General features: G+C 49.0%; 2 protein-coding genes across 3 annotated transcripts; one reads left to right on the forward strand and one right to left on the reverse strand.

The window, feature by feature from the left end:
- The first annotated feature begins 17 nt into the window (after window positions 1-17).
- CTNS (cystinosin, lysosomal cystine transporter) lies at window positions 18-14879 on the forward strand. Of its 2 annotated transcripts, none has more exons than XM_081890607.1 (11): window positions 18-156; window positions 2507-2591; window positions 4822-4900; window positions 5780-5867; window positions 6786-6889; window positions 7869-8000; window positions 9194-9293; window positions 9383-9502; window positions 10103-10273; window positions 11191-11308; window positions 14144-14879. In XM_081890607.1, exons 2-11 carry the CDS (start codon window positions 2528-2530, stop codon window positions 14272-14274), a joined length of 1107 nt encoding a protein of 368 aa, XP_081746733.1. In that variant the 5' UTR covers window positions 18-156; window positions 2507-2527; the 3' UTR covers window positions 14275-14879. The 2 variants fall into 2 exon arrangements, with proteins under 2 accessions (XP_081746733.1, XP_081746734.1); XM_081890608.1 differs by having other exon boundaries at window positions 41-172; window positions 2522-2591.
- A 704-nt stretch (window positions 14880-15583) lies between these two features.
- TAX1BP3 (Tax1 binding protein 3) lies at window positions 15584-25180 on the reverse strand. The gene is made up of 4 exons (XM_081890720.1): window positions 25027-25180; window positions 20306-20425; window positions 19072-19149; window positions 15584-17719 (listed from the first exon to the last, which is right to left on the reverse strand). The coding sequence occupies exons 1-4, from the start codon at window positions 25063-25065 to the stop codon at window positions 17582-17584; spliced, it is 375 nt and encodes a 124-aa protein (XP_081746846.1). The 5' UTR covers window positions 25066-25180; the 3' UTR covers window positions 15584-17581.
- Window positions 25181-25511: the final 331 nt, after the last annotated feature.

Raw genomic sequence — 25511 nt, forward strand, 5'->3', positions numbered from 1 at the left:
GAGAGAGGAAGGCCTGAGGCGCGGCCGGCCATTATATAAGGCCCGTCTCCTTGGTGACGACGTGAAAGGCTTCCGTGGGAGCAACGCCGGGGAGGGGAAAGACGGCAGTCGCGGGAACCGCTTGGCAGGAGGAGACGCCGCTCCCCGCCCCGCTGCGGTGAGTTATGGGGCCGTTGTAAGGATTGCGAGGCGGCCTTTTAAGTTTATTTCTGACAAGGGTGGGGGGGGGATCAGACCTCGGAGGACTTCGACTCCCAGTGTGCACTGCGGTGCTCTGCCGCCGGCATTGGGAAGCCTCGGGTGCCGCGTTGCATGACGGGGCTTGTAGTCTATAACAGCGGCGCTTTCCCTTCAGGCGCCCTTTAACTTTTAAAACTGGGGCGCTTTGGGCTGGGAAGGGGATCGTGTGTGAGAAAGAAGTGTCTCCTTTCTATTCCTCCCCTCCTCCTCCTCCTCTTAGCCCTCAGCAGCACCCTATGGCCACAGGGGGCATGACACCCCAATCCCCACCCAAGGGTGCCCGCACCATTGAGACCCTTCAAAACTTTATTCCCGCCTCCCCCCAAAAAACAGGGACCCAGGGAAGTCGGGGCGCCTCTGCGCATATGCTTTGCTATGAGACAGTGAAGCAAGGGTCCGAGAGCCCCTCTGAGCACATACAGAGTTCAGTCCAAACGCCCACACCCAGCTCATGTTTTCAACTTCTCGCCTCTAAACCTGCCCTTCCTTACTTGGATTTTAAGCTATACTGGTATTTTTTAAATGCTCAGGGTGGGAGTGGAGTGCGGAATCTGAATTGAAACAGTGCAGTCACTGGACGCTGAGGTGGTTGGCAGTTGATGGTTTTGATAATGATAAAAATGATGGTGATAATAAGAGTTTCTCCTGCTCACTTCTGCTTTTGATGCGATTAAAAATTTGGTCAAGCTGTCATTTTTTTATGCTGGAGCTTTTCCTTTTATTCTGGTTGCAATATAACTTTGCCCATGAGGGTGCTGTTGTTTTTAAAGCAAAGGTTAAATAATAATTATGATTATTCCTATTATCATTATCATTTCCATCCCACCCATCTGGCTGGGTTTCCCCAGCCACTCTGGGCGGCTGGGCTGTCCGTATTGGAATATGTCCCCTCATATAAGTAAGCCCCACTGAATTCAGCAGGGCACATGCCCAGGTAAGTGGGCATAGGAGTTCCTCCTCAATTTTATGTGAGTGTATGATTTTGTACAAATGCACAATCATGACTGTTTGATGATGCGAGAGTCCGCATTAAGTGTCTGTATTGCTCCGTTTTATTGCCCTTCAATTTGGGATGTTGTAAAACTTAAATATCTCTTGAGAAAGAGTTTTACCTCATTTTTTATCCTGCTCGTTCTCCAAGGAGCTCAAGGTGGCAGGAATGTTATCATCATCATCTCCCAACCCGGGATTCAGTCACATGCTGGAGGGTTGAGAAATTATAGTTGATTAGGAGGTATTGCACTACAAACCCATTTCACTTCAAAATCAGGACTTTCCTGTGACGAGGATGGGGAAATGCTCTGGTGTAGGCATGGAGTAATGATTGCTTGACGCGACACAAATCGTAACTAATGCTCTGCATTCAGGTCATCGGAAGCCACTGTGTAGCCTTATGAGGCTTTGCCCTCAGGTGGGAAAAATATTGCGCCCGGGAAAGGGAGATGGGAGTAAACAGACACTCAAGGAATAGTTTCGGAGAAAAAGCTTTATTTCTACCGTCCATGAACTGGTAGAAGGAGCAAGTGTGATAACTCACAAAAACATGCACCAGTTCACAGTCATTTGCACAGAGTATATATTCCCCTTCCAATTCCCTCCCCTTTCTCCTCTCTCAGGAGTCCTGCCCCATGAGTTCCTCTGAGCATGAACAGAAAGCTGTCTTGGGACTATTGGACTCTTGGCACCCTTCCCAGGAAAGGGGAGTGAGAGCCAAGGGGTCGAGGAGCCCTGGTGGTTCAGCATGTCCAAGATGTTGCAACCGAATGAGATAAGATTCAGTTCTCAGGCCTGCTCTGACAGAGTCTATTCATTAGCTTTTTGAAGCCTTCTTGTGCTGATAAAAGTACAGTAACGTTTTTTCCTATGTACCAGCATCTTGTGAGAATCCACAGAAAAGCTGTAACTGTGGATTTTTAGAAGACAAAAGGAATTTTGGACAGTTTTGAGGCCTGGTGTGATTATTGAGTGGGGGGGGGTGACTTTGGGCCTAGGTGGGGTCACCTGTCCTCACCTTCCTTCAACTGTACACTTTCACCTTCTCAACAACCCTGCGAGGTAGACTGCTGAAAGACGGCGATTAGCTCCTCGATTTACACCTGAGCTGGGATTTGAACCAAAGCCTACCCACTTTTAAGACTGATGCCTGCCCCTAGACTAACATAATTTTTTCTTTTTTTCTTTTTAAAGCATAGTTTTGTCTTGGGACGTCAGCCCTCGCTCCCTGCCTCTCTAACCAGGACTTCCTCTTTTAACTTGCCGATTTGCGGCTGCCAGCTGTTAGGAAAAAATGGTGCACAGAATCGGCCTCTTCCTTCTGCTGGGCCTGTCTCTCGCGTCCTTGGGAGACTGTGGTAAGTCATCCCTCATCCATCAAAAGATGGAGTTTCGCCTCCGGATAGATTCCTTGCCGTTTCAAGCGAGTGTGATCTTGTCATGAGACTCACAAACCAGCAGTGCTTGCTCCAAAGACCATCACTTCCTGGGTCTAAGTAGGAATGGCTTTTCGGTGGCCTTAAGGCTGGGGTGGGAAGCCCCCAGTTCAGGGTGCTGATCTGCCCTCACTCAAAACGCATTTCCCTGCCCGCTCCTTACAAGACTCCACCAATTTGGGTGGTAGCTGTAAATAGGGAAAAAATCAAAAGTACTTCCACTGAGTTGGAAAGAGCCCATTTACCCTGCTGTGGGTGTCTGATGATGCTCATTCTTTGACCCTGCGACAGGCATACCTTTCCTTGAGCCAGGAATATCGTATAATAGTGGTCTCCCTGTAAATGTTTAAACAATGTGCTTTCAACAGGGGTCAGGGAGTCTTTTTCAGTCTGAGGGCCATGTTTCTTCCTGAGTGGTCTTCTGGGGGCTGCTTGGTACAGGCCAAAAGTGAGAATGGAAATTGTGGTTTTGTATTGTGCTCTTACTTTCTTCTCTCTCTCTCTCTCTCTCTCTCTCTCTCTCTCTCTCTCTCTCTCTCTCGCACCCCTCTCTATCACTGGTATTATAAGAGTTCCAGGCCCCATTCCAGCCAGACGAAAACACACAAGGAGGATCCAAAACAAGGCCAAAGGGGTTGGTGGCATGACAGAGAAATCGGGGGGGGGGGGGTAATTGGTGTCCACTTTCAGCCCCTGCTCCTTGATGTTCCCCACCCACAAAGAAATGTAAAATTCAGGCAATATCTTACATCGGTTGTACAGTCAAATCTATTTGTTAGAAGCGATTGGTCATTGCAAAACTGCAACTGGGTTCAGCACTAGTCAATAAGGGAATCGGATCCTTCTTTCCTGTAATTATGGTTTTGTCTGATCTGTTAGAGCAAAAACAGAAACCTAATTTGTGGCATATTTATCCCTAACCACCGATAAACACTCATGGGCACCATAAAGATTCAGTCAAGTGTTTACTTGACAGGTATAAAAGCATATTGGTAGCAAATATATACAGACATTCACCACTGGTCAAGGCAGGCTTAGAGTCCAACAAGAGTCCAAGACTCACTCTCTGCTTCTCTCACCGCAAGACACAAGCAAGAGACTCGCAGCAAGTTACTACAAGTTACACAGAACCTTTGTTATCAGTGCTTCCTGTCACACTGCGCATGCCAGTTCCCACAGAAAAGGTCCTTGCATAGACAAAAACAATCTCAGCCTTCTGCTGCTTCTTGAAACTTCTTCTCTGTTCTTCTCTGTTTCTGGAACAAATGATTCACACACAGAGAGAGAATATCCAACACCCCCTCTCATTTTTATAGTAACAGTAGTAAACATGACCATGTACAGAGCGCTTACACATCACACACACTGCAAACCCCAACATTTAAACCAGTTGAGCATGTCTCTGAAAAACTAAGATTTGGTTACACAACGGCAACAGTGTTTGCTTCCTGGACATCTACCACACCAAGAAATTGCTAAACTAAAACACCATACTATGATGATAATAAATTTATTAATTATATCCCGTCCATCTGGCCAGGCCTCTCCAGCCACTCTAGGCGGCTTCCAACAAGATATTAAGAACACAACAAAAGATCTAACATTAAAAACTTCCCTAAACAGGGCTGCCTTCAGATGTCTTCTAAAAGTCAGGTATTTGTTTATTTCCTTGATATCTGGTGGCAGGGTGTTCCACAGGGTAGGCACCACCACCAAGAAGGCCCTCTGCCTTCCAGACTCCCAGTCAGGCAAGTTGGACCAGTAGCCCCCTCCAGGCTGCTACAGTACAAGTACTTGCAAACCTTACTCAAGATTCTAACAGAGTAACTTAATCTGGTCTACTCTATTAAGAAATATACAGCAATAACCAGAGTGATGCAGCTCAGAATCTACTGGCTCTGAGCTGTCCCCCTCAATCTTGACACCACTTGCTGAACACACAGTTTCAGGTTAGGGCACAGGTTAGTCCAGCAAATCTCTCCTCTAAATATTCTACACGGCATCAAAGGAGGGTGTGAAAACCTATGTTCATACGATTCCCCCCCACACACACACTCCCTTGGGGTTGCCGTAAAATGCATGATTCATGTGGTAGCTTGTCTGAAGCTGGAAAATCTTCTAGCTCTCTTCCCCCTGCCCTTTTCTATTTAAGATGGACCCCCGACGCTTTCTGTTCCTGAGGAGGTTTCACTGGAGAATGGTGGCGTGATGGACATTGCAGTGACTTTAAGGTGAGCTCTCAGGGTTTCTGATCTCTGTCCTTGAAGGTTACAGGGTGGGATGGTGGTGGTAGGAAATAACTGTGGTTTTCAGCTCCCTATTTGCCTAATTACATCACTTCTCCCTTTGCAAAATAGCCAGAATATAGCCTCTTCTTTCTTCCTCCAGGACAAAGGTCACACCATAACATTAAAACACATGGCTCCCCCCCCCCAAGGAATCCCTGTAGTTTACCCCCTGAAGATAAAATTCCTAGCCCCCTTAAAGAGCTAGAGTTCCTAGGATTACCATTGGGAGACATATTTAACAGTCAGCCCCTCTTCCTGGGGAACTCTGGGAACTGTAGCTCTGCAAGGAGAATAGAGGTCTCCTAACAACTCTCAGCTTCTTGAACAAACTACAGCTCCCAAGATTCTTTGGGGGAAGCGATGGTAGTATAGGGACACGGGTGGCGCTGTGGGTTAAACCACAGAGCCTAGGACTTGCCGATCAGAAGGTCGGCGGTTCGAATCCCCGTGACGGGGTGAGCTCCTGTTGCTCGGTCCCTGCTCCTGCCCACCTAGCAGTTCGAAAGCACGTCAAAGTGCAAGTAGATAAATAGGTACCGCTCTGGCAGGAAGGTAAACGGCGTTTCCGTGCGCTGCTCTGGTTTGCCAGAAGCGGCTTAGTCATGCTGGCCACATGACCCGGAAGCTGTACGCCGGCTCCCTCGGCCAATAAAGCGAGGTGAGCGCCGCAACCCCAGAGTCAGTCACGACTGGACCTAATGGTCAGGGGTCTCTTTACCTTTATGATAGTATAAAGTTGGTAATGCAGATGGGGTCTTAGAAATGCTCTGCGGTTCTGCTAATGTCTCTCCTATTCCCTCCCCCCCCCCCAATCTTTTCCAGCAATCCGCTCAATCAGACGCTGGTAATCACGTTTAATGTTACATATTCATCCAGGGAAAATGGCACCATTGTCGAGCTACCTGATCAGGTAAGTCCTGGAACGAACACCTGCCTTTTGGGAAAGGTCCCGGGTTCAACCCCAAATAAGGGCTGGGAAAGAATCCTGTTTGAAGTCCGGGAGAACCACTGCCAGCCCACGTGAATCTGGTGATGAGGCCTGGGGGCCGCTTTCCCTTGTGGGTAAGCTTCCGGGGGCCACATGGCTGTGGTGGGTGGGACCAGCGGAGGAAAATAAGTGGATGCAACTGTGTACTGCAGACTACATTCCAACAGAGCCAGAGTCTAATATGTGTTTATGCACACCAGCCCATATCCCTGTACAGGCAAGCAAGAGGCATCCATGCAATTTAGTTGAGCAGGGCAGTGTAGCATTATAGTCCCACATGTGTCATGTGTTTCTATGTGCACAGCCATCTCTGTCCAGGCGTTATCAAGAGGTCAAGGCAAAAGCGCTTGAGGAAGACACAGAGCATGTCCAGTGAGGGGTGTGTGGCCCAGGGGAGTCCCAAGGGCCAGGCAGAGTCCCCTGGAATAGTTAGTTAGTTAGTTGTTTATTAAATTTGAAGACCGCAGGGCAGTTTGCAACATAAAAATACAAAATGAGAACACAAAATTCAATAATAACAACAAAAACAGACCAGAACCCCCTCCCACAAACACATTTAAAAGGATATAGAATATTAATTAGCCAAAGGCCTAGGAGAAAGAGGAATGATTTTGCCTGGCACTAAAGATATATAACAAAGGCACCAGGCAGACCTCCCCGGGGAGAGCAGCCCACAAACTGGGAGCCACCACAGCAAAGGCCCTGTTCTCACATTGCCGTCCTCCAGACCCATCATGAAGAAGGGCCTCAAAGGATGATCGCAGGGTCCGGGTCGGTTCATATGGGGAGAGGTGGTCCTTGGGGAAGAAAGCAACTTCTGTTGTCTCCATGCTTTACCAGGTAATCGTAACGGCAGGCGTAAAGAAGGTGAGCTTCCTAGTGAGAGCAAAAGAAGTCGGGCAGCTGACGGTGTATCTTCAGTCCAACTCGTCCAACCAAACAGGGTAAGCAGTTGAGTCAGCCTTTAGCGTTTATCTATCCTTGTTACCACAGCCATAATGCTCCTTGGAACAATTTCAGGATTTTTTAAAATTTCTTAAACTCGGCCTCCCTTCCCACTGAGGACCAGAAATTTTCTGTTCCTACCTAATTGTTTTATGTTATGGCTTGTGAGGCAATTCTGGCCAAACCATACCCACCTGCCCTACAGCTGACTTTGTGCCTGCCTCGCAGGGTTGTTGTGAAGAAAAAATGTAGAGAGGGTGAAGCACGCATGACAATTTGAGCTCTTTGGGGAAAAGGTGGGATATACGAAATGCCAGAATGCAGTTGATATAATATTGTATCATAACATTTATATACTGCTTGGCTGACAAAAAACAAACCTCAGAACAGTTCGTGAAAAGACTAAAATCATGAAGTCATAAGTAAAAACGTTAAGAGCAAAAATTCAAAATTAAAATCGAGGGTAACCTAAAGGCCAAATTAAGAACACTTTTTTTTTTGTCTGCCTGAACAGAATTATTTTTAGGAGGCAGAGTAAATTGGGAGATGCTTGCTAGTATGGAAATCTGCTTTTAAAAAACCCCCAAACAGATGTTTTATCCCAGACAGTGCTCTGTTTGAGGCCGCCCCCTCTGCCCTAAATTTGGCAGGCCCCTCCCAAGAGAAACCTATAGGGGCCTCCTCTTCCCTGTCTTTGAAATGGACTCTGAAGGCTTCCATCCCACTGGCTCCAGGGTGAGCCTCCTTGAGCCCGATGGCTCTTAAATGCCAGAGTTGATCTGTATAATGGATTGTGCTAGTTACAGATAGGTAGCCGTGTTGGTCTGCCATAGTCAAAACAAAAAAAATTCCTTCCAGTAGCACCTTAAAGACCAACTAAGTCAGTTCTTGGTATGAGCTTTCGTGTGCATGCACACTTCTTCAGATTGCGCTGTGAGCTTCCCTTTGGTGACTCTGCTGCCCCTCCCTCTCCCGCAGGCCCAGAATCCGCTTCCTCGTGATCCACAGCAACGCAGTGAGAATCGTGGACCAGGTGATTGGCTGGATCTATTTCCTGGCTTGGTCAGTCTCCTTTTACCCCCAGGTGTTCGAGAACTGGAGACGGAAAAGGTAAAAAGGAAGCAGAGGGGTCTTGCTTTTGGGGTGCCCATGATACATTTCTCAGATTTCCAAAAGGCTGGGGACCCCATACATAAGCTAAAATACAATTCCTGCTCCCTTCTAGCTACCACTAGGGGGAGATCGCATATAGAAAAACAACTTTTATTTTGTGCTGTACAGACTTGCCTGTTCCTCCTTTGTCCCGTTTTCTCCTGGACACAGCAACTTTTGCCTTCCTTGAAGGATCAGTCCCACAGCCACTGCGTCCCACTCTTAGCTTCCCCTCTGCCCTCTGACTTTACAGTGCACCCCTCTTATAGGCTTCATTCAGTCTTAAAATCTCTGCAGTCCTAAGGTCTAGGAACTTGACATTCTAGCTTTGGTTGAGCAGACGGGCAAGTTCAGAGTTGGCTGTCACGGTGAGACATTGACGATGCACAGCTCTTGGAAGCTAGCTGATGGCGTTTTCCCTGTTGCCTACCAATGTGTACCTTTTGATTGATCTGAAAGGCCACCTTCTTCCCTACAGACCCTTGGGGGGTGTCCCTCTTGCTTGTTCCACCACCCTCAGAAGCTCGGGGAGGAGTTGCAGCAGTCCAGAACATCCTCTCTGGCGGCCCCTAAGTCAAATAACTCCCCCCCATTGAGGTCGCTTGACACCTTCATGATAGTTTCTGGCCAATGCAGGCGGCTCCTCTTTACTCTGGCCATTGTCACCTGACATGCATATGGTTTTAGTGCCCATCCTGTTGCTGGGATTGTAAGTTGTTCAAAACAGTCCCTTGATTCTGTATTTTAAATTGTTTTTACCCGTTCTGGGTCCTTAGAGTGACGGGTGGGTAACAAATTTAAAATACTAAGTAGCAATAATTTTCTTTTTTTTAATTTTTAACTTATACCTTTCAGATTTATACATTTCATTGATTTTACAATCATTCTGACTTTTCAAAACTTGACTTTCTTCCCCCACTTTCTGTGATTCTTTAAATTTATTTTTAATACCTTCGGCATATCCAAATTAACTTAATTTATTCATCTTCTTTAAATGTATACTCTTATGAAACTGCCAATGTTTTTATCTGTTACAATTTATTCAATAAACCATTTCCATTCTTTTATAAATATGTTTGTTGTCTTGCTTTCTTATTCAAGAAATCAAGTCGTAATAATTTTCTGGGTTTTTATCCCCTGCCTCCTTCCAGTGTCGTGGGACTCAGTTTTGACTTCATCGCCCTGAACCTTACCGGCTTCATTGCCTACTCGGTCTTCAACGTTGGCCTCTTCTGGGTCAAATCTGTGAAGGTAGGTGGGAACCCCTCTCCTTCCTTCCACTGGGGCTTGGCCATTGCCTCGTCTTCCCAGTTCTGACCAGCAGCCACCTGCCTCCTTAGGAGCAGTTCCTGCGCTCCTATCCCAATGGCGTGAACCCGGTGGACAGCAACGACGTCTTCTTCAGCCTCCATGCTGTCGCTGTGACTCTCCTCATCATCTTCCAGTGCCTGATCTACGAGGTGAGCTTGGACCCTTCAGATCGCTCTCTTGGAAGCTCTTTTGAGGGCTAAGATCATACGCCTGGGCCTTTTCTGACTGCCGGCATGCCATCTATATTGGTTTAACTCAAAGGAAAAGCTTTTTCACTTTAGAAACCCTTTAGAAACATAGGTAGCCTTATAGAGTCGGATCATTGGCCCATCTAGCACATTGCCTGCATTGGCTGGCTGCAGCTCTTCTAGGGGTCTCTTCTGGCCCTCCCTGCCTCGGATCGAACCTGGACCTTCTGTGGGCTCTACCACTGAGCCACAGCTCCCTTCCTCCCGCCCAAAATAAAGCAGGATGCTAGTCCTCATGGTTCCGACTTAAGAGCAGATTTAAAGATGAATGCAAGAAAGTGACTTAGGGTTGAGTGAGACCATCTAGCTCCGTGTCTACACTGACTGGCAGCAGCTCTCCAGGCTTTCATACGGGGGCATTGAATCTCGGACCTCCTGCCTGCACAGCAGATGCTCTAACCACTGAGCCAGGACCCAAAGAAACCCTCCACCCAGCGTGCCAACTCCTGGTTCTGCATATCTCATTTGTAAGTTGTTTATGCTGATGATCTGGCCTTTCAGAAAGGGACCCAGAAGGTCTCCTGGGTGGCCGTGGGCTTGCTCGTCTTCGCCTGGCTCTTCGTCTTCGCCACCTTGTCTGTGGCTGCTGCCGGGAAGATCACGTGGCTGGCCTTCCTCTTCTACTTCTCCTACATCAAGCTGGGCGTCACCCTTGTCAAATACTTCCCACAGGTAAGTTCATGGCTGGGCTTTGCCTCTGTCTGTAATCAAGCCTCTGCCTCCTTTCTTAATTTCCATACCAAACAATATTATGAAAGTACAGTGCAGGCAGCAACTGCTTTAAGCGTGTCCCATATGCGTGTGACCGTGCGTACACGCCGAACCCGGAAATGACCCCAAAACATCACAAAAAGGGGCAGAGGGGGTGTTTGCAGGCTTTTTAAATGGGTGTCCCAATAATATGCAATTTCACACAAGCACACAGCGACCCAGAACGCAGCTCCTGTGCAGACGAGGAGTTGCCTGTACAGTGGTACTTCGGGTTACAGACGCTTCAGGTTACACACTCTGCTAACCCAGAAGTAGTACCTTGGGTTAAGAACTTTGCTTCAGGATGAGAACAGAAATCGCGTGGCGGCGGCAGCGGGAGGCCCCATTAGCTAAAGTGGTACCTCAGGTTAAGAACAGTTTCAGGTTAAGAACAGACCTCCAGAACGAATTAAGTTCTTAACCCAAGGTACCACTGTAATGCTGATTAGGGTATAAATATAAACACGACTATCCCTTCCCCACGAGCAGAATTCAGATTACACAATATAGGATTAAGAATCTCCTATTTAACATAATCATCTGATATACAATGATATAAATTACTACTTTTTCCTTTACAACTATCGTGGTTTTCCATAGCCTGGACATCAAAACAAATAACACCATTTAACTAGATCCACGGGTCATTTTCCTTAATTCACCTAACCCTCCTTCAGTCGGTCCCATTTTCCCACACCATTTTGTATGTACTTTGGCCTGACCTACCAGAAAACCAGTGCCAGCCTACCAAAAACTCATCTTTTGAAGCTTGGGAGACAATCTTCCTTCCCAGTGGGAGTTCCCTTGCCCTGATGCCTTCTCCCTTCTCCCTTTTTTAGGCTTACCTGAATTTCCGCCGCAAGAGCACCGAGGGCTGGAGCATCGGAAATGTTTTGCTGGACTTCACGGGAGGCACCTTCAGCCTCCTTCAGATGTTCTTGCAGTCTTACAACAATGGTAATTATTATTTTTATTGATAAATTGATTAGCCGCCTCAGCAGCAACTCAGAGACTTACAAAAAAAACCCCTGCTGTACATAAATGTTAAAACCAGTGGGGGAATACAATAAAACATCCCACCCCATTAAAAAAGCCATGGACAGTTCAAAGGGGCTGGTTAGAAAGGAATGCCTGTCACGTGACACCTGAAGAGGGCACCATGTGAGCCTTTTTGGGGAGAGCATGCCACATACGGGGAGCCACCATTGAAAAGGCCCTGTTCTCGTGTTGCCGCCCTCTGGACCTCTCGCAGAGGAGGAACACAAATAAGGGCCTCAGAATGATGATCACAGGGTCCAGACAGGTTCATATGAAAGGAGGCAATCCTTGAGGTATTGCTGTCCTGAGCTGTTTAAGGCTTTATAGGTCAAAGCCAGCACTTTGAATTGGGCCTGGAATCTAATTGGCAGATAGTGCAGTTGGGCCAGGATGGCATTATATTCTCACACTGTCTTGCCCCGGTGAGCAATCTGGCTGCTGAATTTCCTGACCATCTTGAGAGGCAGCCCCACGTATAATCTAACCTAGAGCTAAGCAAGCTTGATCAAGCCAGAGGTTTGTCCTCCACAGTTCTGTTTTTTTCTGATACTGACCTTTCGCAAGAATCTAAAGATGGGCAAGGAGGTGGGAGATGATCTTCCTCATATGCGCTGTACACAGAACATGAGTGGGGGAGCAACCTGTGGTCCTCCAGATATCGCTGGCCCCTATCACCCATGCTAGGTGAAGCTGATGAAAATATTGGTATTTACTGTATTTTTCGCCCCATAGGAAGCAATTTTTCCCCTCCAAAAATGAAGGGGAAATGTGTGTGCGTCCTATGGGGCGAATGCAGGCTTTCGCTGAAGCCTGGAGAGCGAGAGGAATCGGTGCGCACCAACCCCTCTCGCTCTCCAGGCTTCAGGAAGCTATCCACAAGCCTTGCAAGCCCGGCGGGAGTTCCCTGCGGGCTGACAAGGCTTGCAGGCAGCAGCCTGCAGCCCCGGCGAGTGTCCACAAGCCTTGCGCGCCCGGCAGGAGGTCCCACTGGGCGCGCAAGGCTTGGGGTAGCAGCCTGCAGCCCGCGGAGCCCTCTGGAGGGTGCCCCATGCTTCGGGCAGGTGTGCGCAAGGCTTGGGGCGGCAGCCGTGGCTGGGGAGGGGGAAATAAATTTTTTAAATTCATTCCCCCCCCCCAAAAAACCCGAGTTGCATCCTATGGCCCGGTGCGTCCTATAGGACGAAAAATACGGTACTTTTTGCCATCTTTTATTTTTTTGAATGATTGTCGCATTTATTATTATACTAATATGCTGTTCACTTTGGGGGGCTGTCTTTGGGGCAAGAAGCAGTGAATAAACAAACCCTTAAAAACCCTGTAATCCTTTTCCATTCTTGAAACTTCTGCCCTGGGTTTAAAGGTAAAGGTACCCCTGCCCGTACGGGCCAGTCTTGACAGACTCTGGGGTTGTGCGCCCATCTCACTTAAGAGGCCAGGGGCCAGCGCTCTCCAGAGACACTTCCGGGTCACGTGGCCAGCGTGACATCGCTGCTCTGGCAAGCCAGAGCCGCACACGGAAACGCCGTTTACCTTCTCGCTGGTAAGCGGTCCCTATTTATCTACTTGCACCCGGAGGTGCTTTCGAACTGCTAGGTTGGCAGGCGCTGGGACCAAGCAGTGGGAGCGCACCCCGCCGCAGGGATTCGAACCGCCGACCTTTTGATCGGCAAGTCCTAGGCACTGAGGCTTTAACCCACAGCGCCACCTGCGTCCCGCGCTGGGTTTAGTCTTCCTCTAAAGCGGCAGAGCCCCATCTGACCCTCTCATTCCCTTGCATGTATACACTAGGCCTAAGCTAATGCCCACTGCCCCATCTTGTCAGGGTGAATTCATACTGTGATCTCCCCCCTCTCTTTTTTTATAAAAACCCAATTATCTGCTTAAGCAGCTTGGGGCAGAAATCCTTTTTCTTTCTGTTGCACTCCTTTTAAGACATTTATAACAGGGATGGGACATTCCAGGCACCACATACCATTGATGGTGGGGGGCACAGGGACAAAAGTGGACAGTCCCAGGTGTGTTACCTTTTGCACAGAACGCTGCATTCCAGCACTGCAAGTCTGCAGTTTACAGAAATAGGCGCCCTGCCATCTAAGCAAACAAGTCCTCCTCCTCCTTTGTCCCATTCTGCCTAGGCCAAAGTGCTTCAGCAGAGGGGTGGAGCAGGGCTGCTTGAAGAGTGCCCTGGGGAAGAGTCCCTGGTGGCTAGACAGAGCCCTAGAGGACTGCATTGGCCTGGAGTTTCCCCTACTCTGCTTTTAGAAACCACAAAATATGATTGGGTTTGGGGGGGGGGGAGGTGTGTGTGTGAATCTGTCGAGGGATGCCTTGTGTGAAGATGCAGGCTATTTTTATTCTTTGCCCTTTCAATTATTATTATTCGCCCTCCCACCAGATGTCAAGGAAACAAACTATCTGACTTTTAGAAGACATCTGAAGGTAGCCCCGTTTAGGGAAGTTGTTAATGTTTGATGTTTTATCGCTTTTTTATTGTTAATATTCTGTTAGGAGCCGCCCAGAGTGGCTGGGGAAACCCAGCCAGATGGGCGGGGTATAAATAATTATTAATAATACATTTTGGTATATCAGCTTTTCATTGTATGACCCCCAAGTTTCAGCTTCAGGTGGACAGGAGGGGTACAAATTTGGATAAGCTTTCGTGTCCCTTCCTCTTCTATCCTTTAATCTTTTCTCTACTTACTCTGTCGCTGATACACAATCTGTATTGTGTTCCTTCCCGGCTTTGCTTTTCAGATGAATGGCGGCTGCTTTTTGGGGACCCCACCAAGTTTGGGCTGGGCCTCTTCTCCATCATCTTTGACATTGTGTTCATCGTCCAGCATTACTGCTTGTACCGTCCCCAAGAATATGAGACTTTTGAGTAACCGTCTGCCCTGCTGGGACGCTCCTTCTGTGCTTGCCTTCGCCAGCTGAGCTTCCTTGAGGTGGAAAACGCTACAGGAATCAGACTTGGCTGTCTGAAAAGCACAGCGACTCAGATCTATTCCTCACGTGGACTTGGTTACTACAAACCTCATTTTGCTTCTCCAAATCGCCTTCCGGTGCCTTAATGCCTTCTGAGACTGCAGCACAACTCCTGGCAGAGGGAAATCTCTTGGGGGCTTTTCAGGCAAGTGGTGCTCACAGCTGCTTCAGAAGGAAGATGGGGGTTACTTCTTCCTCTCCAGCTGTTTATGGCTATGAGTATGGGCCATTATCTTGCCATCTAAAAGTTTGCAGCTGCCTGCAAGGAAGGAGAAAAGGGTCGCTTCTCTGAAGGAATCCATGCCACGATCCAAACTACTTATATACTTGAAAGTTATTTGTGCCACAGATGCAAGTCTTCCTTTGGGCTGAGGGAAGAGGAAGGAAAAGGGGTTCATGGAGGTTGCTTTGAGTCAACCTCTTCCTTCCTTTATTAGCTTTGCTGTTGAGATGAAGAACTGGTGATCTGGCCTTTTTAAAACAAAATAAAAACAACTTTGTACAAGGGCGATCTGACTCCAAACTCATCCAGCAAAACCTGAAGCGGTGTGGTTGTGACTGATCAAAGCAGCCTTTTGTTAGTCTCCAGCCGTGGGGCAGAGCGGCTTATATTGGGGAAGCGCTGTCACTCAGCGAGCAAAGTGCTGTGCTCTCTTCACTGCATCTCCAGGTCAGGAAGGGGAGGAAAGTTCCCATACTGGAGATGGGTGCTCAAACTCGCTCCTACGGGAGACAGAGATGGCCCGCCAACTTGGTTTGCTTCAAAAGAGGAATAGACTCATGGAAGCCAAGGCCATTGATGGCGCTGCTCTGCCTCCACAGTCAGACGCAGCTATGCTTCTGAGAATCAGTTGCTGGAAACAGCAGCAGGGGAGAGGGCTCATGTGCCCAGGTCTTGCTTGCATGTCTCCCAGAAGAGGCACCTGGTTGGCTCTTGTGAGACCACGATGCTGGATTAGATGGGCCATTGGCCCCCTCCAGCAGGCCCTTTTCATGTTCACTGTGGTTGCCTAAATCAGGGGAGGAAGGAAGTCATTGGCCATGCTGCCTGTGGCTGCTAAGAGTTGGAGGGCACCCAACTTCTACGCCTTCCCATTCTCCTGCAGTGAGAACAAAGCAACGCTTGTGGAACCACTTCTTCAAAGTTGGCTCTTGTCCTCCAACGCTTAACACGTCAACGAAAGCAGTGACAGAAATACATTCCAGACAGAAAATCCAGCTTCCTTTTATTGTGTAAAATGAGACGCAGCAGAGCTGTACAGTTGCTTGCTCCCCTCCCTTACAAAAAAACGAAACGGTTGAACATGCAAGCCCCACCCCGCCAAGGCTTCCTCACGGAAGCCTGCCAAAAGAGAGGAAGTCCCTAAACTACCTTGGCATCATCAAAAGTACAAAATGCAGTGATTTAAGAGGCATCTAGTGGTATTTGACAAGACTGGCAACTTTTCAGCTTCGAGGTTAACATCACTGAAGTAAAATCAGCACAAAAGTGGAATAGCAGTAATATACTGAAATAAGTTAGAGGTACAAACTTTGCGGGGGAGGGAGAGAAAAGGGCTTATTTACAGTGGATAAAAAAAAAAAAAATATTGTGGACCGTTACATTTCATACAAAAACTGTGATTGGAAGCAAATTCCAGAAAGGCCGTATACAAGATCAATCAAAATGGGTGTACTAGGATAAACCGCTGGAAGAGTGTGGCAGGGAGATGCCTCCAGCCCTCTAAAAGATCCAGACCGCTTGCCCTTTGGACAAACCTCACAAATGCAGGTATTCCCTCAAGCAGGTATGGGAAGACAATTCTGGGGGAGCGATAGCCCTCCCAAAGCATGATTTAAGGCTTCTGCCCCAGAAAAAGACCTAGAGTGACAGTGGGGGACCTGTGACCTTCCAGGCCTTTTGGGGGACCCCCAGCTCTTATGACTCCAGTCCCTTGGAGCAGGGCTGATGGGCGTTGGAATGCAACAGGCTCCCTGACCTCAACGGAGATAAATGCAGAAGAGAATCAGGGAGGTTTCCAGTTACAAGATGGGTGCCCCCCCCACGGGCACCCAGAGGGGCTGAACTCCCAGCTGCCTTCAGACAGCCTAGCCAAGAGTCAGGGATGATGGGAGCTGGAGTCCAGTGAAATCCAGGGGGCCACAGGTGAGCCACCCCTGATTAAAATTAGCATAAAAGGCCTAAATTGTTATTTATCATCATTTTACAGTTCAGCACTTCCAGTCCAGGGTGCCACTAATTTGCCACGTACAGGTTGAAAGGGGACTCGCACACGGTGCTTTGGCACAACAGAAGGTTTCAGCTTGATCTGTGCACCCCGAGTTTCAAGAGTAGGCTTGGACTCTCTCTCCTGTGGACTGTATTTGCTATCTTAAACCTAAGCTTTAGAACTAGAATGACACATGCACACAGAGGGAACAAGGTTATTTACAAGAACGCCCTTGCTATAAAAATTGAAATGTGGGCTTTCTGCAAAATGACAAGTTTTTAGAGCCTTTGGTGTTTAAGCCACAAAGAGTTTCCTGGGACGCATTTTATGTTAGAGGACACTCTAAAGGAGCTAAGGTATTGGAGCTTGTAAAACTGTCCCCTGTCCCGCCCAACCCCTATAATCCCACCCCACTCCTTTCCCCCTGGCTGTATGACGAAGGCTGTCTAGGCTTGGAACTCAGCCAGCATTAGGAAGAGAAATTCACCAGGAGAAGCTGGATGCCGTCCATTTGTGCAAGAGAAGGTCAGGGCAGGTTACATACAAGGGTCGGTCCTTAAGCCTAAACAGTTCCCTGCACAGCTGGTATCAGTGTCGCCACCCAAGGGAGCCCCGCGCTTTGAGCCCTGCTGGACTGGAGTGGGGAACCAGGGGCCCTCCAAATGTTGCTAGACTCCAGCTCCCAGCAGCCTCAGCCAGCTCACCTGAAGGATCAGTCCGACAACACCTGGGGAGGCAGGGAATACATGATTCCCACACCCACCCATAGCTGCTGAGCTTGCCATGCCAAACTGCTACTGCACTGGTGTCATTTTAGTACAACCAAGAGGGGGGCAAGTCTCTCAACAAAGACTGCACCTCCTTTGTGGAAGGGATTTTCTTCAGTGGGGGGGGGGGTGCAGCAGTCTTCCAAGCCCAGCTGGCTGTGGTCCCTGATCAGCATCCTGCCCACCCCATTTGAGATTATCCACCCCCCGCCCCAAACTCAATGGCACGGTTAGGACATCATGGACTCCCGCACAGCTTTCTGTAGGGAGTGCCTGGTCACCAGGAGGCGGACCACTTCCTCGTTCCTCTTGGTCAGCCTCTTCCGGGCTTGGTCGTGGGTCACCATCGTCATATCCCAGCCGTTCACCTGCAATACATTTGCAGCATTGCTTGAGGAAAGGCCCAACACCAATTCAAAGCATACTAGGAGCAGGAGGACAGCCAACCGAGGGGTGTTGGCAGTCAGAAGCTAGGAGCCAGTTCCTAACGCCCCACATCCAGGGGTGGCCTCTGCCTGCACATGCAAGTTCTGTTCCACCAGCACAACCATCACCCCCAGACGTCAACAAATCTGGGTGAAAGCACTTCTAAAACCAAGCAGGAGGCCAGCACCACATTCTTTGTGGCAGTGAACAGAATACTTTAATCTTACTCTGCAGCTTCCCTCAACCTGATTTCTAGTGAGCTTCATGGTGTGAGTGTGGATGTTAATATCAGGCTAGAATTCCCAATGCCGCTCTTTATTACACTGGCATCCCATCTCTCCTCCGAGCAGCTCAAGGTAGTGTACAAGATTCTTGCGCTGCCATTTATCATTGCAACAGCCCAGGAGGGCATGTAAGGCTGTGAGTGACTGGTCCAAGATCCAGCAATGAGCTTTCTGGATCCTGGTCCAATAATCTCATGGGTTCTAGTTTTAAATAATGACTCCTTTAACGTGTCTCCAACTTTTTTCTAACCCGTACAGCCCTAAATTCAGGGGAAGAGCTGTAGCTGAGTGGTAGAGCATCTGCTTTGCATCTAGAAGGTGACAGGTCCAATCGTTCATCTCCAGGTATAGAGCGAGGAAATGTCTGAAACTCTGGAGAGCCGGTAGATGGGGAAATGATCAGCATATGACAGCTTCCTATTTAAATCACCCCTTAATTAAGAATCATGAGGACTGGAGTCTTGGTTTTGTTTATAGGGGTTCCTTTGTAAGGAAGAGGGGGATATAAATTAAATAAATAACAAAACAGCAGCTCAGTGTTTGAGCATCTGCTTTGTATGAAGGTCCCATGTTTCATCCCTAGCATCTCCAGGAATGACAAAGCCCCCTGCCTGAAGCCCTGGAGAGCTGCTACCAGTCAGTGTAGACATTAATGAGCTAGATATACACTCAGTATATATAAGGCAGCTTTCTGTGTTTTTGTTTTGCCTCGTAAGGAAGGTCTTCAGCAACTTAATTCACAGGATGGAGTGTTTCAAGCTTTAATTTGAGTCCATAAAAACAGACCACTCAGAAGAGTCACTAGCGTGGTGTAGCAGTTAGGGTGTTAGGCCTGCACCTGAGAGACCAGGGTTCAAATCCCCACTTATCCATGAAGCACACTGCGCCAGTCACGACCTCTCAGCCCAACCTCCCACACTTTAAATGGGAAAACTAGTAGCTGAAAAGCCTGGCAGTGGAAGAAATAATGGGACGCCCCCTGCTGCTTCTTAAACCAGTCTGGGATTTACCTGCATGATCTTGTCTCCGACCTGGAGGCCGGCCACTTCGGCGGGGCCACCTTCCGTCACTCTGGTCACATAAATGCCCTGAGAGGAGAAAAAGACGGACTGCATAAAGATACCACCACGGAAGTCTCAGGAGTTGGCCGGGTCCTTCGCTGGACATGCACATGAAATGAGAACTGGAGGTGGTGAGGTGGTTCCAGGCTCATTTTGTGACAAGACCCTGATCCACTTGCACAATCGGCTCTAGATGACTTCGTTCACTGGTGGGAAACCTTCAGGAGCCAGATGCAGACCTCCATACTTCTCCATCAGGCCCTCAAGACTCTTCCCCAGGCCACAACCCTCACCAGCGCTACTTCATACCCTCCTTGTGGGCTTTTGCCTGGGTGAAAATGTGTCCTTGAACTCTGATCATGCTTCTTGAGGGTCTAGATGGAGGGTAGAGAGGAATGCAAAAAGTAAAAATTGCATCCCTGCCCAGGTGGCTCTCAGAAGGTTGCCCAGAAGTGAGGGTGTCTGAGAAAGATCCCTTTGGCTTACTGCTTCAGAGAGGCACCTCTGTGAAGAGCCTTCTGCTTCTCTGCTCAATGACAGGAAGTAAGGTGGAGAGAGGAAGGCTTCAGCCAGTGGAATCTCTGCTAAGCAACTCCAGGCGGGCCTGCACAAGAGTCAAGTTTATAAAAGCCAGGGCCAAATCCTCTGTCCTCCCTGCTCATTCATCCTCAGAGCCACTTGACATCCCTGTACTAGGGCTTTTCTAAGTTCCATCAACTGAGTCTTTTGATCGCACAAGCCCACACAGCCCTGCAAGTTGCTAGTCTACATTGAAACAGTCCATCTGTTGTCTATACATACCCAGTTACACTTGTGGCATAAAAGAAAAAGGAGTCATTGCCATTTTCTTCTTCCACAGTGGGGAAGACAAAGGTTGCCCCAGGCCTTTCCTATCTGGTTGCTTGGGGAGACTCCTTCTTTCCCAAGAACAGGCCAGGTGAGTGGATCATGACCAGTCTGCTCCAAAGAAAGCCGATCAAACAGACAAGAGTTGGCATGCCCGGACATCTCCTGCATGATCAGCCTGGCTCTGGACCAAGAGTGATCTTTTCAGGGTGGATTTGAGCAACAGCAACAGAGGCATTTTGGGACGCAATCAGGATCCAGCCAAACTCAAATCACGCCAAGGCCGGACCTACACGAAACCAGCCCAGGGGCCTTTTAAGGCCATCGAGATCCTGACCTTGTCAGTCTTGTCCTCCGAGAAGGGATTCTGCGTGGGGTCCTGGTCAATGCCGCCTCCAATGCTGAAGCCCAGGATTAGGTTTTCGCCCTGGCGGAGCTTGTGGATTTCGACCCTTTGCTGAAAGGAAGGGAGAGTCAAGTCGTGTGAAACGCGAGGACTCTTCCCAGGCCCTCGTACACCCCTGCGGCTTGGGATTCATCCATTCTGGCTCTTGTGAGACGCTTGATAACAGGACAAAGAGGTGCTCTTGTCCAGCAATCTGAAGCCAACAAGGCCTTTATTTTTAAAAGAGACATATGGCAAGCATGGAATGACACCATGTGTCACATCCTGCTTGGTTCAGAAAGGGGAAAGGGTTCTGAAACTGCAAAAGGGGTGGGTGGGTGTCTCAATAGGAGGTTGTGTGTCACAGCATAAAGGCCTTTGCTGTTGCACTGCCAGACACAACATCTTGCACAAAACCACCATCTGCTCTTCACAAAGCTCTGCTTCCCATCTGCCCCCCCCAAAAAAGCAGAAGAATTTTTCTCTCTATCCCATCCTTAACTACAAAGAGCAACTGAGCCAGCTATGCGTTTTTCTAAACTAAAGCAGCTTCATCTGAGCCCAGTGTGGGATTTGGTGGGGGCAGAGGAGTCCTCAGCAGTGATTGGTTGACCTGCCCTTGTGTCACAGAGGGAGCAGAAAGGAGAGACAGACAGCTCAGAAGAGCCTTGCAGGATTGGACCAAATGCTCCAACACAGGGGATGGCAGGGGAGCAGTTTGGGAAAGGAGGGTTGGAAGGAAGGAAGAACAGACCACGGGAAAAGGGAAATACTTTTAGGGAAGGGCAGTAGCTTAGGGTAAAGATGAGGGTAATCTGCCAAGGCTTGGGCCGCAGGGATTTTTGGAAACAAAAAAGCCCCCATCTTCCCAGAGCGTGCCTTGCTCCCATTCTTTCTATCCAAGATCATTTCCTCGGGGGTCAAGAACGGCCAGTTCTGAAATTAGGGGAAGCATCGGATTTCACCCGTGTAAACAAGCACCCTTTTATTGGAGACGGGGGTTATGAGCTCATTGAGGGGGGAAAGAGAAAAGCACTTTCAGAAAGAGAGAGATAAAAGGCGAGAGAGACCAAAGGGAAGACAGCCAAACAAGGCAGAATGGCAGCAGTGACTCCAGAGATAGCTTTAAGTGGCTCGCTGCCTCGTGAGATGGACAAAAGGTTAGAGGGGATGAAATGGCACCATCACTTGGCATTTTTATAGGACAGGTCTAAAGCCAAGTGGGCTCACTTTCCTGCCTTCAGGGAACAGTCAATTTCAGTTTTAAAATGAAAACCGTCAGGGTTTCTCTCTCATGATCACAGAGCTGAGCAGGGGTGGTTGAACTTGAGAGGCTCCTGATAGCATTGGGCTGTCCCGCTATTCATTCCTAACCCCCTGGACATGCTGGCTGGGGCTGAGAGAAGTCAATACCACACTCCCTGAGGGTCACAGCTTTGCGGAGGAATCCCAGATCTGTTATGGCAGGAGTGGCTAACTGTGGCGCCCCCAAACACCAAGGGAGAAGAATGATGGAAGTTCTGATCTGGCAACAACTGGAGAGTCACGCGTTCCCTGCCCCTGACAACAAAGAGTTGATTCCTGGAGTAGAGAGGGGAATTGTAGAAAAGAGCAGCGTTGTCGGACTCCAAAACCCTTCAGCCAATGGTCAGGCATGCCTGGAGCCCAATAACACCTGGAGGACTACCTTGTAGGGGACAGCGAAACCCAGATGTTTAGGGGAAGGGGGTGCAAAAACACACAGACCCGGACCAATGCTGAGCTTTAGGCTGCAATGCTTACTACGCATTCTTACTTGGAGGGGTGAAGCCTCACTAAACCAAATGACACTGACTTCCAAGTAAATCTGGGCAGAATTGCACTTGACTTCTGGGAACAAGCCTCACCCTGCCTCTTATGACTGTTATTTCTGGATTGCTTCATACCATGAGATAAGATAATGCCATGTTCCCTCAATCTTTAGCACTTTCAGACAGCATTCATGGCCTGTTAGAAAAGCAATCAGAAAGGCTCCTTCCAGTGCTTTCGCCACTGGTATCCCTTCCACACCCCAAATTCTTATGATGCATGACTAATGCGCTTGCTCTCTGTGAGCTCAGCGGGGTGTATCAGTGCAGAATGTCAGACCAACAAGGCTTGGGTTGCAATCTCCATTCACTGGGCCAGTCCCTCTTGCATTCTCATCTGAATTGACCTCACGGGGCCATTGTGCACCCCATTTCACCTACACTGCCCTGAATAAAGGGGGGACATAAATGCAATGAACAAGTGCCAGTTTTCAGCAAATCTCATCTTTTCAAACCCTTCCTTCCACTGCTCTCTTCCACATGATCAGGAGATACACCACATGCCTACTGCAGACTTCTCCAAGCTGTTTCCCTCCAGATGTTCTGGACTCAGGGCTGCTGGGAGCGATACTCCAAAACCTCCAGAGGGCACCAGGTTGGGGAAGAAAGGTCCACAATGTTTTCTGCTCTGTTTGCATTCAAAAGCCGCTTCCTGCACTTCACAGCTGCCCCATTCTTTGGGAAATGGGATTTCCAGGGCCAAACCTTCCCCACCACACCCATACTCTACCAGTCTGTGCCATTCACCTTTTTTTATAAAAGAAAATCACCACTGGACTTGTAAGCACTCAGGCTAGACAAGCCATTATTGACTCATCCATTTCTTTTTCCAGGATTCCTGTCAAGGTGTACTCATCAAACACCCCAGACCTTAGGCTAAGGAGAGGGTGTTACTCTTGTGATCAGACACAGACTACGGTTTGCTCTATATGGTGGAGGGAGCAGGTTATGGGCCAGGCTCCCTGAGGGTTCTCTCTCTTCCTGTACCAGACGGCAACAAAACACACACATACACGTTATGCTTATTCAGTGCCCTGACCACAAAAAGAGCATTTTTCACTCCTCCCAGCTATTTGCTCAACCAGCCATGAATCACCAACCACTCCCAAAGGAGACGGAACCGATCCGATGGAATTGAACAGATCTAATCTAGGGGAGACTGGCAGCCAGAGGGAGGGCAAGGTTTGGAGGGTGGGGCAGGTGGAACCAGGTAAGGATAAAGCATAAAGATTTGCAATTGTGGGGGAAGGTTGGAAGTAGAAGAGAGGCACAGAACAAGGGAGAGAGATTTAAGACCCTGATCAGGCAGGGCAAGAGAGGAATTTTCCTGGAAGGAATAAATCCATGGAATGCAAGAGCCACACACACACGCCTTCTGGAACTTTTAGCCAGAACACTTCTGAGATTGTGGGGGTCTGATCAACTGGTAGGGTTGGAAGAATCCGGCGGGGTTTGAGTCCAGACCCCTGCTCAGCAGCTGGAGGAAGACCCCTGAATGCAGGAGACTTAACAGGCTTTGGGGGCCAGCCAGAGGGGAGATAAGGAGGGGAGATGGTCCCTTTTTTGTTGCACATAGATAAAGCTGTAAGCAGGGAGGGTGTCTTGGAAACTCTCAAGTGCAGTCCCTTGTAAACGTCTATCTGAGATTCAATTATAGGAAAGGTCAAAGTGCTTTAGGGATAAAAACAATCTTCACTGCTTATTTTTATGAATTATATGTGAAGTTCACACACATATTTGCACAATGGGTTATAGACAACAGTAATCAGCAAGCCCATTGAAATTAAGCAACCACTAAGATGTTCTGGCAGCATTTCCAAGAGAGCAGCCAAAGAGTAGAATAACAGTGGGGAAAAACTCCCATGAGAGGGACAGACTCTCCTTCCTTGGAGGTTTTTAAGCAGAGTTTGGATGGCAATCTGCCATGGATGCTTGAGCTGAGACTCCTGCATTTCAGGGGGTTGGACTAGATGACCCTCGGGGTACCTTTCAATTCAATTCTATGCATCCATTCAAATTAAAGGAGGCAAGGAAGAGTTAGGGTTGGAAAGGAGCAGCAAAATAGCTAGTTTTTCTACACACACATTCAGGCCCATTTTCCATCCCCAGCATTTTTTTAAAAGCAGGTGAAGAAGAGGTGGAATGGGCTGAAATGCCCCCTCACCCTCTTTTTCCTGAATGAAAAAGATAGGTCTTCCATTATGCATTTCAGGGAGATTATAGTATGTTTTTAATATATCAGCAATTTAATAAATTATCACCACCGCTATTACATTTTTCTTTTAATACATCAAAACCCATTTTCCTTAGCTTTTGACACTCGACGTGCCTACTTTGAGAATCCACTCTACTTTTGTGAATGTGAGTAGTGCTTTTTCCTGGAGGTACTCGGGGGTACGCAGTACCGGAACCTTTTTCCCTAGAAGAAAAGCACTGACTGTGAGCCGTTTTAAACTCTTCTTAGCGCTCTTTTAATTGTTGCAACCCGCCCTGGGCCCTCAGGGTGAAGGGCGGGCAACAAATCGCCACCAACGAGCGTGACGTTTGTTATTACTGCATTAACACATTCTTCCCATCCAGAGCAGATGGGTTTTATTTTAAATCCGGATTTAAATCCAACATTTCTTCCATTAGAATTGCATGCCGCTTGCGTCTGTTTTCCCCCCAAAGCGGTTTACAAAACGATTAAGAGCAACGTTAATCACTGTAGCAAATCCTTGGCTTTCCAACTCCCCCCCCCAGCCCCATAGAGGAGAATGAAAGTGGGGGGAGGGCTGGGTTTTGGGGGACCCACAGCAGGGGGGGCAGGGCGTCTCCTCCACTCACCACCACGGCCGTGACCGGCTGACCGGGGATGTAGGCCATGGCCCCCGCTGGCCTGGCCTCCCCGCCTCGGGCGCCGCGCCTCACTCGCTCGCCTCCCACGGAACAAAAGGCGAAGAGCGGCCCGATCCGACCCAGGCGGGCCACGAACACGCCCCCTCGGGGGATGGACACGCCCACGGCCACGCCCTCGCCGCCCGCTCGCCCCGCCCCGTGTCGCTCACGCGCCCGCCGCGGCGCCGGAGGCGGAGGCGGCACACGCCCCTTGCCCGGCGCCGCTCTCGCCATGGGCCACGCCCCCTCCGCCGCGGCCAAGCGCCTCCTCCCGCGGCCGGGACACGCCACGCCCCTCCAACGGTCGCCACGCCCCTCTTCGCGCGCACATACTCGCCCTCGGGACCTCGGCTGGCCACGCCCCCTCCCGCGGCCGGGCCACGCCCCTTCCAACTGCCGCTATGCGTGGCCACGCCCACGCTCCCTGCAATGTC

Source organism: Podarcis melisellensis (genome assembly GCF_964234715.1).
Source record: "Podarcis melisellensis genome assembly, chromosome: 15".
NCBI lineage: Eukaryota > Metazoa > Chordata > Lepidosauria > Squamata > Lacertidae > Podarcis > Podarcis melisellensis.

What these genes read in the sequence shown, in the direction of transcription:
- CTNS (XM_081890607.1), top strand. Translation starts at nt 2,528, where the DNA reads ATGGTGCACAGAATCGGCCTCTTCCTTCTGCTGGGCCTGTCTCTCGCG. An exon ending in TTGTCGAGCTACCTGATCAG is followed by an intron (nt 5,868 to 6,785) that starts GTAAGTCCTGGA and finishes ATGCTTTACCAG; the next exon opens with GTAATCGTAACGGCAGGCGT. An exon ending in TCTGGGTCAAATCTGTGAAG is followed by an intron (nt 9,294 to 9,382) that starts GTAGGTGGGAAC and finishes CTGCCTCCTTAG; the next exon opens with GAGCAGTTCCTGCGCTCCTA.
- TAX1BP3 (XM_081890720.1), bottom strand. Translation starts at nt 25,065, where the DNA reads ATGGCCTACATCCCCGGTCAGCCGGTCACGGCCGTGGTG. An exon ending in AGCCGGTCACGGCCGTGGTG is followed by an intron (nt 20,426 to 25,026) that starts GTGAGTGGAGGA and finishes CCTTCCTTTCAG; the next exon opens with CAAAGGGTCGAAATCCACAA. An exon ending in TCGGAGACAAGATCATGCAG is followed by an intron (nt 17,720 to 19,071) that starts GTAAATCCCAGA and finishes AATGTATTGCAG; the next exon opens with GTGAACGGCTGGGATATGAC.